Genomic DNA, 12,757 nt, shown 5'->3' with positions numbered 1-12,757 from the left:
TCTCTCTCTCTCTCTCTCTCTCTCTCTCTCTCCCCCCCTCTCTCTCTCTCTCTCTCTCTCTCTCTCTCTCTCTCTCTCTCTCTCTCTCTCTCTCTCTCTCTCTCTCTCTCTCTCTCCCTCTCTCTCTCCTCCCCCCCGCTCCCTCTCTGGCGGGATCCCCGTGGAGCTGGGTCTGTGGCGTCTAGCTGCTGATCTGGTGCATACCAGAGGAATCCTTTCTCACCCAGGGAGCAAGCGTCGGGGCTTTGCACCCCCATGAGACCTAATCCCCGGAACAACTTGGAAACAGACACACCCTCGGGAGCTGCCACTGGTGCTGCCATTTCACCCCTCCACTTCCACTCGATGGATGGATGTGTGTGTGTGTGTGTGTGTGTGTGTGTGTGTGTATGTGGGCAAGTGTGTGTGTTTGGAAAGCGTTTGTTTTTCTATCATTCATGAGTTTCATTGGTTGCCCTCCCCCATACTCTGGATTCAGTCTGTGATCGGCACTTCGGTTCTGGTTATTGATGCGGATCTTGGCTCATGTTTACCTTGGCTTTCATGAAGAATCTCGTCCCCCCCCCCCTCCCCCCACGCTCTCTCTCTCTCTCTCTCTCTCTCTCTCTCTCTCTCTCTCTCTCTCTCTCTCTCTCTCCCTCACTTTCTCCCTCACCTTCTCTCTCTCTCTCTCTCTCTCTCTCTCTCTCTCTCTCTCTCTCTCTCTCTCTCTCTCTCTCCCTCACTCTCTCCCTCACCTTCTCTCTCTCTCTCTCTCTCTCTCTCTCTCTCTCTCTCTCTCTCTCTCTCTCTCCCTCACCCTCTCTCTCTCTCTCTCTCTCTCTCTCTCTCTCTCTCTCTCTCCTCTCTCTCTCTCTCTCTCTCTCTCTCTCTCTCACCCTCTCTCTCTCTCCTTCCCCCTCCACCTCGTTCTGTCGTTCCCTCCACTGCGTTTTTCAGACATTTTCACGACGTCTCTTCTCACGCGAGCGTTTTCTTTCCCCCGCAGCTGTTCGCGATGTATCACTGACGAGACCTCCTACAACCCCCTCTGACACTAGAACCCCTAAAAAACACAGCCCACTGAAGAAACACACACACACGCGCACACACACACACGCACACACACACACACGCACACACACACATTGGCCGAACAAATACGTACGCACATGCGCCCCGATTGTTTCACACTTATTCCACACACACATGTAGGGTGAGAGGGGAGAGGGGGGGCATCCCATACACACACACAAACCCACACATTCACACACACACTCACACACACACAAACACACACACACACATGCATATACACACACACTCGCCCTTGTTCCCACGTCCCCTTTGGCCCCGCAAGGACACGGTAAATCAAGAGAGAGCGAGAGAGATAATGTGTGTGTGTGAGAGAGAGAGGGAGCGAGAGAGAATGGCCAATAAGAAGCCTTTGCCCAGATATTCGACTACACACGTCTGTTTTTCTCCTCAAACTGCACGCACTGTTACTAAATCCATCCACAAAATGGCAGCTTTATTCATTTTGCTCTACACGTTTTTTGGGTTGGTGAAAGTCAAAGAGTCTGTTCGTATTGTGGATTTAAATTTAAAACAAGATAAAAGAAACACACAGAAACATGTGTGCTGGAATGTTCACTGTGCTTTAGATCAGATCGGAGCATGAATACCCTCTCCAAAGCTGACATCATATGACACTATTATTCTCGGATTTATATCTGTCTATTTGAGCACACAGATATAAATTCTCTCAAATGACGTTCAAAAAAGACTGAACACACAGACTTTACCTCAAAATCCAAATCCCTTGGATGAACGAATATCCTGCTCTACTCTTGTCTATCGTGCAGTTATCTCACCATTGCCCCCCCCCCCCCCCCCCCCCCTCCTCTCACCAGGTGATGGGACTGATCAACCCAGGGGGAGTGCCTCACCAGCCCCAGGGCGACTTCGCCATCTCCCCGCTGACCGGGGGCCTGGAGCCCAACGGCGGCATGGCGGCCAGCTGCCACGGCGCCCAGCGGCTGGAGGCCCTGCCGGCCCTCAGCAGCATGCCCACGCTGCCGGGCTCCCAGTCCTACTGCACGCCGGGCTACAGCTCCACGCCCTACCACGCCGTGGACCACCACGCGTCCTACCAGTACGGCCAGTACAGCCAGAGCAAGGTGAGCCCCCACACCCCCTCCCCGTCCCCGTGGGAATGAAGCCAATCCACAATCAGGGCTTTTGATTGGTTTATTTGGTGATGGCTCCGCCCCCCCCCCCCCCCCCCCCCACCCCAGCTTGTGCTTAGGTTGGTCTTCTTGTTTTTTTTCATCCTCTCTGACCTTTCGTGACCCTGGCGTTAATTGCGAGGGTCTGGGATGCTGATGAGATGGCACAGTAAGGCCGCCTGGCATTACATGCGGGTTAGCGGGCCGCTAGGCTAGCGTGCCCGAGCTAGCCCGTTTAGATCAGCATTACCCCCCCCCCCCCCCCCCCCCCCCGTGCGCACACGTGCCCCTTCGTGACCCCGTGTGATGAGCCACGGCCCATGAAACCGCGGGCCGCCTCACCTAGCCATGTAATGACCCCCGATGTAACGGAGATACCCAGCCCCCAGAATCAGAAGGAGCCACTTCACCAAAGCATGTTTGACAGGAGTGAAGGAGCGGGGGGGCGGGGGGGTTGATGTACGGAGGGGGGGGTGTGGAGGGGGGATGGAGGGAGAACAGAGGGGCGGGGTTGCGTCTGAACGGCCCACAGAGTGGTGACATCTTGATGTCATTAATTTGTCGAGTCCAGGCAAAAAACCCCTGAGCAGCTCGGGGGGAAGTGTGTGTGCGGGCGTGTGTGTGTGTGTTTGTGTGTATGTGTGCGTAGTTGTGCGTGTCCATATGTGTGCATATGGGTGTGTGTTGTGTGTGTGTGTGTGTGTGTGTGTGTGTGTGTGTGTGTGTGTGTGTGTGTGTGTGTGTGTGTGTGTGTGTGTGTGTGTGTGTGTCTGTGTGTGTGTGTGTGTGTCTGTGTGTGCACGTGTCTGTTGAAGTGGGGGTAAAGGACTCCTTAACAGGCAGCGATTATGGCCCTTGGCAGGCCGGGATTAGAACCATGTGTCCTGGTGGGGGTCAGACGTAGAGTTAGTGCTGATCAGTGGAGTAGAGACACACAGGACCACAACACACTGACTCTGACCCAGCCTCAGATATAGATTACACATCCTTCTCTGGCGCTATCAGGCCTGCCACCCACCCCCTCTCTCTCTCTCTCTCTCTCTCTCTCTCTCTCTCTCTCTCTCTCTCTCTCTCTCTTCCCTCAGTCTCTGTCTCTCTCTGTCTCTTTCTCCATCTGTCTCTCTATATCTCTGTCTTTGTCTCTCTCTCTCTCTCTCTCTCTCTCTCTCTCTCTCTCTCTCTCTCTCTCTCTCTCTCTCTCTCTCTCTCTCTCCATCTGTCTCTCTATATCTCTGTCTATGTCTGTCTCCCTCTCCCTCTCTCTCCCCTGTCCATCCCCCTGCCTCAATCAATGAACCGCCTCAAAACCACGACCGCCACTGATCGACCAATCAGAAGTCATTTTCGTCAACATCACGTCCCCATGACGTCCACCCAATCCCAGCGGCTGGTGAAACTCTCCCTTGTGAAAACATACTGACCGGTATCCCTTTCTGTGCTCCTCAGGTACCCTTCATCATCTGAACGCCCACCCCCATGGAGACCACCACCACCACCACCTCCACCACCTCCACCACCCACCCCCGCCTTCACGAGCCCCTGGGTGAAGGGCGTCTCGGACCCGACCGCTGCACCCTACCACCTTTGGGACAAACCTTAGTACAAAGCACCACCCGTCACCCTCGCTGTTTCACCACCCCCTGCAAGGAGAGCGGAGGATATTGGTCAGGGGGGGCTGAGCATGTGGACAGAATAGAGGAGTCGATGGCCAAGGAGGAGGAGGAGGAGGAGGAGGAGGAGGAGGAGGTTGAGGTTGCTGCCTGGAATAATCAGGGGCGGCGGTGGAGCCACCCTCTCCGGTTACCTGGCACCCGCTCTGCTCACGCTCCCCGCGTCACGCTCACAGGGCTGTGAGCCAGCGCGCCTGGCTCTCTCTCTCTCTCTCTCTCTCTCTCTCGGTCTCCTCCATCGGGGGTCGACGAGGGGAACAGGGGCGTGGACGGTGGGCCGGGGGGAGGAGGGGGTGCTGGAGGACGGGGGGGTCCCTCACACGGCATCAACCATCAGGATTTCTGTATTTAATGTCGTACTTTTTATAATCCGCGGCAGAGACACAAACGGGAACGAACTTCTGTGCGGGCCGCCCCTCGCTCGCCCCCTCGCTCGCCCCTCGCCGGAGACGGGGCCAAGGAGTGTTCGTATTTATGCCGGATCCATTCCTGCGGAAGGACCCGCGATCGCTGTTCCTCCTGGGGAGCCGGTCGCCTGTTGGGAAAATGACATGTACTTCACCCACTACATTGCCCTTGTTATGTTGTCTTTTCTTTCTGCGTTGACATAGTTTTGAGTGTTTGATCGTCCAGGGGAGCCCTCGTAGCGTAGCGTCGAACCACACCACAAACCAGCGGCAGAGCCCAAAGTGCAATACACTCATACCTCATGTGATGTACATTGACTTGATCTCACTCATAACAATTCCAAATGTATAAATATATATAAATATATGTAATCTCTTTAAATGTCTTTGCATTTGGAATTTGCTTAAATTGATTGCCGACACTAAGGGACTGCTCATCAGCGAATATGATTACAAAAGTGATATCAATAAGCAACAAAAAATAGGTTTTGCTAGTGACGGCGTTACACAGAGCTGAGAGTAAATATTACTTTTTTTCATTTTTTTTCTGAATTTGTAAAATTATCAATTCATTAGTTCCATGTTTTATTTATTGTGTGTTATTCAAACATTTCCTTTACCCTTGTGTTCATTATGTAAGCACTCTGTGGCTTAAGTAGTCTTAAAACAATGATTATTTTTTCATTATCTCTCTCAACTTTGTATCCTTTTCATTTACAGCTGAGTCAAATGCTTTTAATGTAATGTTTTTTTGTAAAATACAGCACTATTTACTATTTATAATAAACTATATAAAAATATTACTGGTGTGCGTTTGTTTCATTATTGGGAAATATCTGGTAATGTTGGCTTGTGCTGGGATTTTTTTTTACATTCTGCAGTACTGCAGTTGACTCAATAATTGACGTCATTCACATTAAACCACAAGTCCAATTATTTACATTTAACTTATTTTTTACACCATATCAATTTATTTTCCGTGTCTCATGATTTCTTCGCATCCAATTCAAGAAGAAAAACGTCTTATTTTTCTAACAATCCTGCGGCCTGTAGAAGCAATGACACTGCACTTTCCACCTCTCCCCCAGCCCCCCCCCCCCCCCTCTCTCACACACAGACACTCATAAAACACACATTAAATCATAAATAAATCCCCCTTTCATAAACACGCCTTCCGGGGCCGCATTCCGGCTCCCTGGGGACTCCCTGCTGGGATGATGAGGGAAGCAGAGGGTGGTGTGAACTATACACACACGTTGATGGTGGCTGCTGGTAGTGCTGGCCGTTGTTATGGGCGCTGCTGCTGGTATGGGGTTTTAAGGTGGAGCTGGTGGTGCTGGTCGAGGTGGGGGTGGTGGTGGTGGTGGTGGTTGGGGTGGAGGGCAGTAGTTGTGGCGCAGCTGGTGATGGAGGTGGAAGGTGGGGGAGGGGGGAGGTGCGCGACCTGCTGGGTGATTAGCCTCTCCTTGACCGCTGCTCTTCAGGGTCCAGAAGGCCTCCAGCAGAAGGGCCTGAGCCAGACCCCAGCTCCCCCTACAGCAGAACCACACAAATAGAATGGACATCCTACCTGCCAGGCCTTCTTACCCCCTCTACCCTTCCTGCCCTCTCTACCCTTCCTGCCCTCTCTACCCTCTCTGCTCTCTCCTTCCGTCCTCCTTTCCCTCTCTCCCCTCTGTCCCCCCCCCCCCCCCCCCCCCCCCCCCCCTCCCTCCCCTCCACAGTTATTGATATAGCACTGGCTGGGGTTTTATCACTCCTTTTATCACTCTTTCTTTCTTCTCCTTTTTTTTCTGTCCGAGGATCAGGTGCCAACAGTTGTTCATGTCAGTCATTCCTATGTATATATAAATTATATGCGTGTGTGTGTGAGTGTGTGCATGCCTGCTTGTGTGTGTGTGTGTGTGTGTGTGTGTGTGTGTGTGTGTGTGTGTGTGTGTGTGTGCGCGCGTGTGTGTGTGTTTGTGTGCGTGCAGTAATGTAATAACATATACCTGATGAAGGAAAATGTTTGATGCAGATTCTCTGTGTTTCATTACTGTGTTGATATATTGTGTGTGTGTGTGTGTGTGTGTTTGTGTGTTTGTGTGTGTGTGTGTGTGTGTGTGTGTGTATGTGTTTTTGTGTGTGTGTACGGGTGTGTATGTGAGTGTGTGTGTGCATGCGTGTGTGTGTACGTGAGTGTGTGTGTGTGTTTGTGCGTTGTGGCTTGGATGTGTTTGTGCGTGCGCGCTTGTTTTATGTGTCCTGTATGACAAACGATAAGATCAAGGCAAAGATCGCATTTCGCTATTTTCTCAGTACTCTGTAAACCTTTTCTTCGTTTTTGTTTTCCTTCATTTTTTTTTTTTTTTTTACAAGGGCTCAACTTGTACGACACAATGAGTGTAAAAACCAAAGGAGCTGCGTCGGAATGGTGTGTCAGTCAAGCAGAAACACACTGGAGACAACTTAACCTCTGACCCTAACACTCTTTGAAATGAGTAGACTACTTGACCAGAGCTGACAACAACCCCCACGGCCCGCAGCCCCCCAAAGCACCACATAGAAAGTGACGGAAGGGGCTCATTACAGAGGAGGGGGACCAGAAGATGGTTCCACAAAAATAAATAGACTCAAGAGGCCATCGCTCCGTTTATCTGTGAATCGCGATGTAATGCTCTAGCAATATTTTCTTTGACCCGCTTAAAAATCCATTTACCCCACTCCCATTGTAAGATTGTATTCTTATATTATCTTATATTTTCATATTCACACTATCACTTCCCGATAATAATAGTCCACGGACAGTGTATTAGCACGGATACTTTCCTCCAACATAACAACAGTTGCCCTCCAATAAGGGGCGAGCTTATGGAGTGTTCTCTATCTGGGAAATGTGGGCCTTATCGAGAGTGGCTGGGTGACTCACGGCATGCCTTTCCTAAAGTAGTGCCGCGACCCAGCGAGCGCCCCCTCGGTCTCCCCTCTGTCTCCCCGCGCCCGGCTTCATTCCGCCTGCTGCCAGCGAATCGTGTTGTCGAAGAACTATAGTGTTTATATAAATCTATAGCGTTTCGTACTTTGGTTTTCGCACGATATCTCGCCAGATGAGTCGGATGAACCGGACGCTCTTGCTCTCCCTGATCTCCAAATGCCAGCAGCTGCTTCTGACCGACATGATGGCAGGCAGCGCCAAGGACAACCAAACCAGCGCCACCGACATTCGCAGTGTTCCCTCAGGGAGCCTGGCGAACACCACCACCACCACCACCACCAGCGCCGCCGCCGCCGCCAGCGCCAACTTCGACCAGAGGAAGTCCTACGACAACGCCTACTTCTACATCCTGTTCGTCATGTTGTTCTACTTTTTACTGGCGGGCATGCTGTTCAAGAACTTCCTGCGCAGCGACAAGAAGGACCCCTACGCCGAGTTCATGGGCTCCGAGCCGGCCTCCACCGCCGGCCCCGGCAAATTCAACCCAGGCCTCGCGTCGGAGAGGCTCGACTTTGAAGAGGAGAGCAGCCTGTGTTGAGCGGACCGCCTGAACACTGAAGAGAGAGAGAGGGGGCGAGAGAGAGAGAGAGAGAGAGAGAGAGAGAGAGAGAGAGAGAGAGAGAGAGAGAGAGAGAGAGAGAGGGAGAGAGAGAGGGAGAGAGAAGAGAGAGAGAGAGAGAGAGAGAGTATATATGAGCAGTGGTAGGGGGGATTGTTTTGACAGTCACCAAACCAGGAGAAACTACAATTTCTAAAATCAATGCCGACTGCTCCGGGTGGACCTGCTAATGATTTCCGAAATAAAGTAGGTTCTTTACTCTGCCCTCTCCCCCTCTTTCTCTCCACTCTCGCTCTCTCCCCTCTCTCTTTTCCTTCTCTCTCTCTCTCTCTCTCTCTCTCTCTCTCTCTCTCTCTCTCTCTCTCTCTCTCTCTCTCTCTCTCTCTCTCTCTCTCTCTCTCTCTCTCTCCCTCTCCCCCCCTCTCTCTTTCTCTCTATTCCCCCCCCCCAAAGCATTCCATCCGACAATCAGAACCCTACGCACAGAATAGGCGGGCAGGCGTGGCCAGCAGGGTGGAGGTGGGGGAGGGTGGGGGAGGGGGGTGATGAAGATCCAGCTGAGCGATGGAAACGGGGCGGGGGGGGTGGGGAGTCGGGGGGGAGTTTGGGTCACTGGCGGGACGGAGTCCCATCCTGTGAGGCCCAATCAAGATCAATAACACTTGTGGTCTCCGAACATCGCGCACACCACAGGGGGGGGTGGGGGGGGGGGGGGAGGGTACCTCGACAGAGCGAGGGTGTGGACAGCTAGGACAGTACACATGTGTATGTGCTTGTGTGACGTGTATGTGCGTGTGTCTGTATTTGTGTGTGTGTGTGTGTGTGTGTGTGTGTGTGGGGGGGGGGGGGTATGATGTGTGTGTGTGCTTGTTGATGTGTGTCTGTGTGTGTGTGTGTCCGTGCGCGTGTGTGTGTGCACGTGTTTTGTGTGCATGGGTATGTGTGTGTATTTTGCCATTGTCTTCTAAGATATTTTACACTTTTACTGAATGCATGCATGTGCAGGCTTCATCCAACGTTTTATCTAATAATGTTTGTCGTTTCATATCTTTTGCCCGTGATTCATTTTTATTGTAAAAAAAAAAAAGAACAACGTATTTAAAAAAACGTGAAAGGTCACTTTCAAACGCTGTTGAGCCTAATTAGAGCCATGGCTTCATGAAATAGCCACTTGGTCCGAGGAGCCGTATAGAGAGGCGCATTCCTCCGCCATTACATTGTAACTGATCTTTAGAAAGTCCGTCCAGTGCTACAGGGCTGCTTTGAATCCAACCTCCCCCTGACCCCATATGATCTGAGTTTACAAACTTGACGAAACACGAACCCAAGACTTTATCAGTCTGTCGAATTAACTTGGATTGCGCAGCGGGATTGTGGAGATTGGGTTAAAGAAAACACACGCTTCTGATTTGCACCGCGCGCATATAGTTGACAGAGACGCAGGACTATATGTCCATTCAACAGGTAGGCCTACGTTTCTATATGAGGGTCTCTGGGTAGAGAGCTCAACATTCATTTGCGTTTTTGCATGCATTTATAGCCTCACAGCGATGTGAATCTAGGGGGGGATCAAAAGGTGCTGCCAGACTGCTTGTCTAATTTGATCTATCCGCTATACCGGTCCCCCGGGCGAGCCACTCTCTGTTTCCTCTCCTTCCCTGATAATTTAATTTTTGTCTCATCCTCTTGCCTTTGAGTGCCGGGGTCAACACGTGTGCGGCGGCAACACTACGCCTGTGTTGTAGGCATCCGTGCTCTGTACGCTCTAGAGAAAGCATCCGGGTGGTGGAACTAAGGGGCCTTTACCTATTTTAGCAACATTGGAACCAACAGAAAAATGTAAATTAATTACATTAATAATACATATAAATAGGCCTATTGTATCGAATAAACACCAGATATATTTTTTCTTCAATTTAAAAACCAATTCACAATGTTAAAATTGTTGTCTTAATTTCTGTTACTGCAGGGTGCATGTAAAACATTTATTAAATTTTCTATAGGATCTATTATTTTACAGAGAAGATATAGCATCATGAAAGACGCACGCGCATGCACACACGCACGCACATGTTTCCACCTGCAAACACTACAGGAAAATGCAAAAGGAAACAATCTTCATACAGATCCTTAAAGATCAATTCACGTTAAGATGAAGGAATATATTTGTAATACTTTTAATACTAACTCCACCCTACTTTTCCATTCACTTTTTTTGTTGACCTATTGGCGTCGGCAAAAGCCGACGTCTTGAGACTCAGAACAAATCAATGAAATAGGTTTACGCTTCATAGCGGAAATTGTGAATGTGCGCCATCTGCAGGTGTAGAAGCGTTGATACTCAATATTGCAACTGATCAAAACTGAAGGATGACATGCGTTTTCCAAAGCTTTTCTATTGACATTAGAAAATTTCATCAACAACAACAAAAACAACAGATTTATATATTTTTGTTCATCACCAAAATCACAATAATTATGTATTTGCTTAGGGGCACACACGACGGGTCCGTGCCCTGGGCCCTAAACGCTCATAATTCGTGCAAAGGCCCAATACAGGCTATAAATAGATACTTGCATGACTCGTGTTTGGGGCTTGTTATACAATGTAGCCTTAGTTAGGCTTGATAACAAAAAGGAAAAGAAATACAACTGAACGAGATGTGGTGATGGATTGTTGGACTGTGCTGCCCCCTGCTGGGGGAGATTCCGCTCTGCTGTTACCTGTGGCAATTATGAAAATATCAGGAGATTAACCCGACGAAAATCTGGCATTGCGATTGATTAATTAAAAGGACAACGTAGGCTAAATTACACAGATTATAATTACAGGAATATTGCTGACAATTTGGAGTTACGCATCACAAGGCGCCTGCGCTGTCATTTTTGTGTGGTTGGACGCCCATCTCCAGCCACCAGGGACTCAGAACCGAGCTCCGTGAGTGACCAACGACGGACGCACGTCGTTGGTCACTCACGGAGCTCGGCCCTACTGCAGTGGTATGGGGAGTGATAGTTGGTCAAGGTATCCTCACTCAGGGATGAGCAACATCTACAACTAAACACGTAGCCCTATGCCGTATCTACCTGCTCAACCTCAGTAGGGTTACTCATTTTCACTAATCAATGACAACTATGTAAAGAACGACGAGTCAGAGTATTCAATGGTTGTACGTCAAACGACATCTTAAAGACAAAAAGAGAGACGATTTTATTTGGTTATCAGAGATGGAAAGTTTTGCCCACAAATCCACCATTCCTTCTTTTATCTCTATGGCTTCTGTGCTCATGTGATTGCTTGATTGGGGGTCCCCAGTACAGGCTAACCCTCAACTAATTTATTCGATGGTTCAAAAAACTTGGAACACCTGCTGTAGCAACAAACATTCATGTCATTCTTTCAAACTCATCATCTGATTTAATCATCGTAGGAGTGTGTGTTGATGATAACTCGTTTAAGCAGCCTCACCTGGTGCAGTCTGATTGGACTCTGGGAATGGGTGATTCTGCGCACCTGTTGTGCATTGAGTAATCAGTGTCCACAGGTTAATCCAGCCATCACCACAGATACTCAGGGAGAGATCTCCTACATGGAGAACCACGCCCTGTATCAATTTCTTCAACTTTTACAACAGACACAGGACTCCATCCTGCGTCCTCTCGAGGAACTCTATAAATGTCACCTTTTGGACCTTTGCAACAATCGTCTTTTAGAAGTAGAGGGTCATTCTATAAAGATATATAGGCCTATTGCCCACCTGTAATAGTAAGCTGTTTAACTGTGCTGACACCTGCTGGTGGAGTTGTTATACTGCAAGGCCCAATGTTTAAGTACCATCTTTATTTGCATAAAACGTGTCGTCTTGTTTATTTGCTGTAATCACTGTTAGTCTTGTTTTCCTCTAGTTTTTTCACTTGTCCTGTTCTAATTGTCTTGTATGCTTTTCGATATCTGCTACCGTTCAACCATAGTTGCTTAATGTACGCTTCACCATGAGGTCCTTTCAAATGCCTGAACTCATGTATCCCCATGGACACCAAAGTAAGAACAGATTTACTACACCTGTGCAGTTGAGGAGAGTGCCTCACAGCAGGTTCATGAGGTAGTATTTTCTACAGTGATGAGCTAACACAAGGCTGTGGCTCCTGTTTGTTACCCTGTATTTATTCACGGATAACTTTTCTGTCATTGACTTTATATTGAGTTTATTTAACGCCGCTGCATATTTGATGCATGGCCTAACCAAGGCTTTCTCTTATCTGTTTACAAAAGGCTGGACAAACGGGCCATTATTTCAGCCCGTTTCCGATGGTAAGCAGAAACCTTTTCTGGTGTCCTTGTCTGTGGAAAGGGGACGGGGGTTCTTTCAGTATCACATTCCTCTACAGGGTGTTGCTCTTTGTTATTCCTCTGTTAACTGGATTTAAAATGCATTTTGAAAATGTTCTCCTTTTAATATATTTGTGTTGCTCTCTAAATCTTGCCTACATTTATTATTTTCGAAACCTTAGTGGGGAAAGTACATTTTGTCGTTTACCTTTTAAGACTTGTTTCCTCTCAATAAACCGATAGTGGCCTCTCTGGTTCTAAAAATAAATATAGAAGTCAATACACTAGCAACATTATAGAGAGCTGAATGTTAACCACTACACTTAGACATCAAACTGCCAACAACATAGACTTTATAATGCAAGTTGTCCATATAAAGATGTATTTAATTGATGCAATATTCCATACCAAGGAAGTTCAGACGCACACATCCTTTTGGTTTAGTTGTATGAAGATGCAGCTAAACATTGACAGTTTAACATTGCATTCTGTTAAAAATGGGAATGCCTGCGTAAGGTTTGTGAGGGATTTAATTTCCCATGAGCTCTGTTCCCTTTTCATCACAAGGAGCAGCTGTGAGTGGCTTATGTTGTGTTCATTTGTACTG

General features: G+C 48.7%; 1 protein-coding gene across 1 annotated transcript; it reads left to right on the top strand.

Annotated features, from left to right (window-relative positions):
* The first annotated feature begins 1,887 nt into the window (after positions 1–1,887).
* On the top strand, positions 1,888–5,084 carry LOC115548468 (paired box protein Pax-3). The gene is made up of 2 exons (XM_030363120.1): positions 1,888–2,159; positions 3,654–5,084. Exons 1-2 carry the CDS (start codon positions 1,896–1,898, stop codon positions 3,669–3,671), a joined length of 282 nt encoding a protein of 93 aa, XP_030218980.1. The 5' UTR covers positions 1,888–1,895; the 3' UTR covers positions 3,672–5,084.
* The last annotated feature ends 7,673 nt before the right edge of the window (positions 5,085–12,757 follow it).

The sequence above is a fragment of the Gadus morhua genome, chromosome 8, assembly GCF_902167405.1.
Source record: "Gadus morhua chromosome 8, gadMor3.0, whole genome shotgun sequence".
NCBI classification, from domain to species: domain Eukaryota; kingdom Metazoa; phylum Chordata; class Actinopteri; order Gadiformes; family Gadidae; genus Gadus; species Gadus morhua.
This window is presented reverse-complemented; position numbering and strand designations above follow the sequence as displayed.

Coding starts and splice junctions, on each gene's coding strand:
- LOC115548468 (XM_030363120.1), top strand. CDS start 1,896: ATGGGACTGATCAACCCAGGGGGAGTGCCTCACCAGCCCCAGGGCGAC.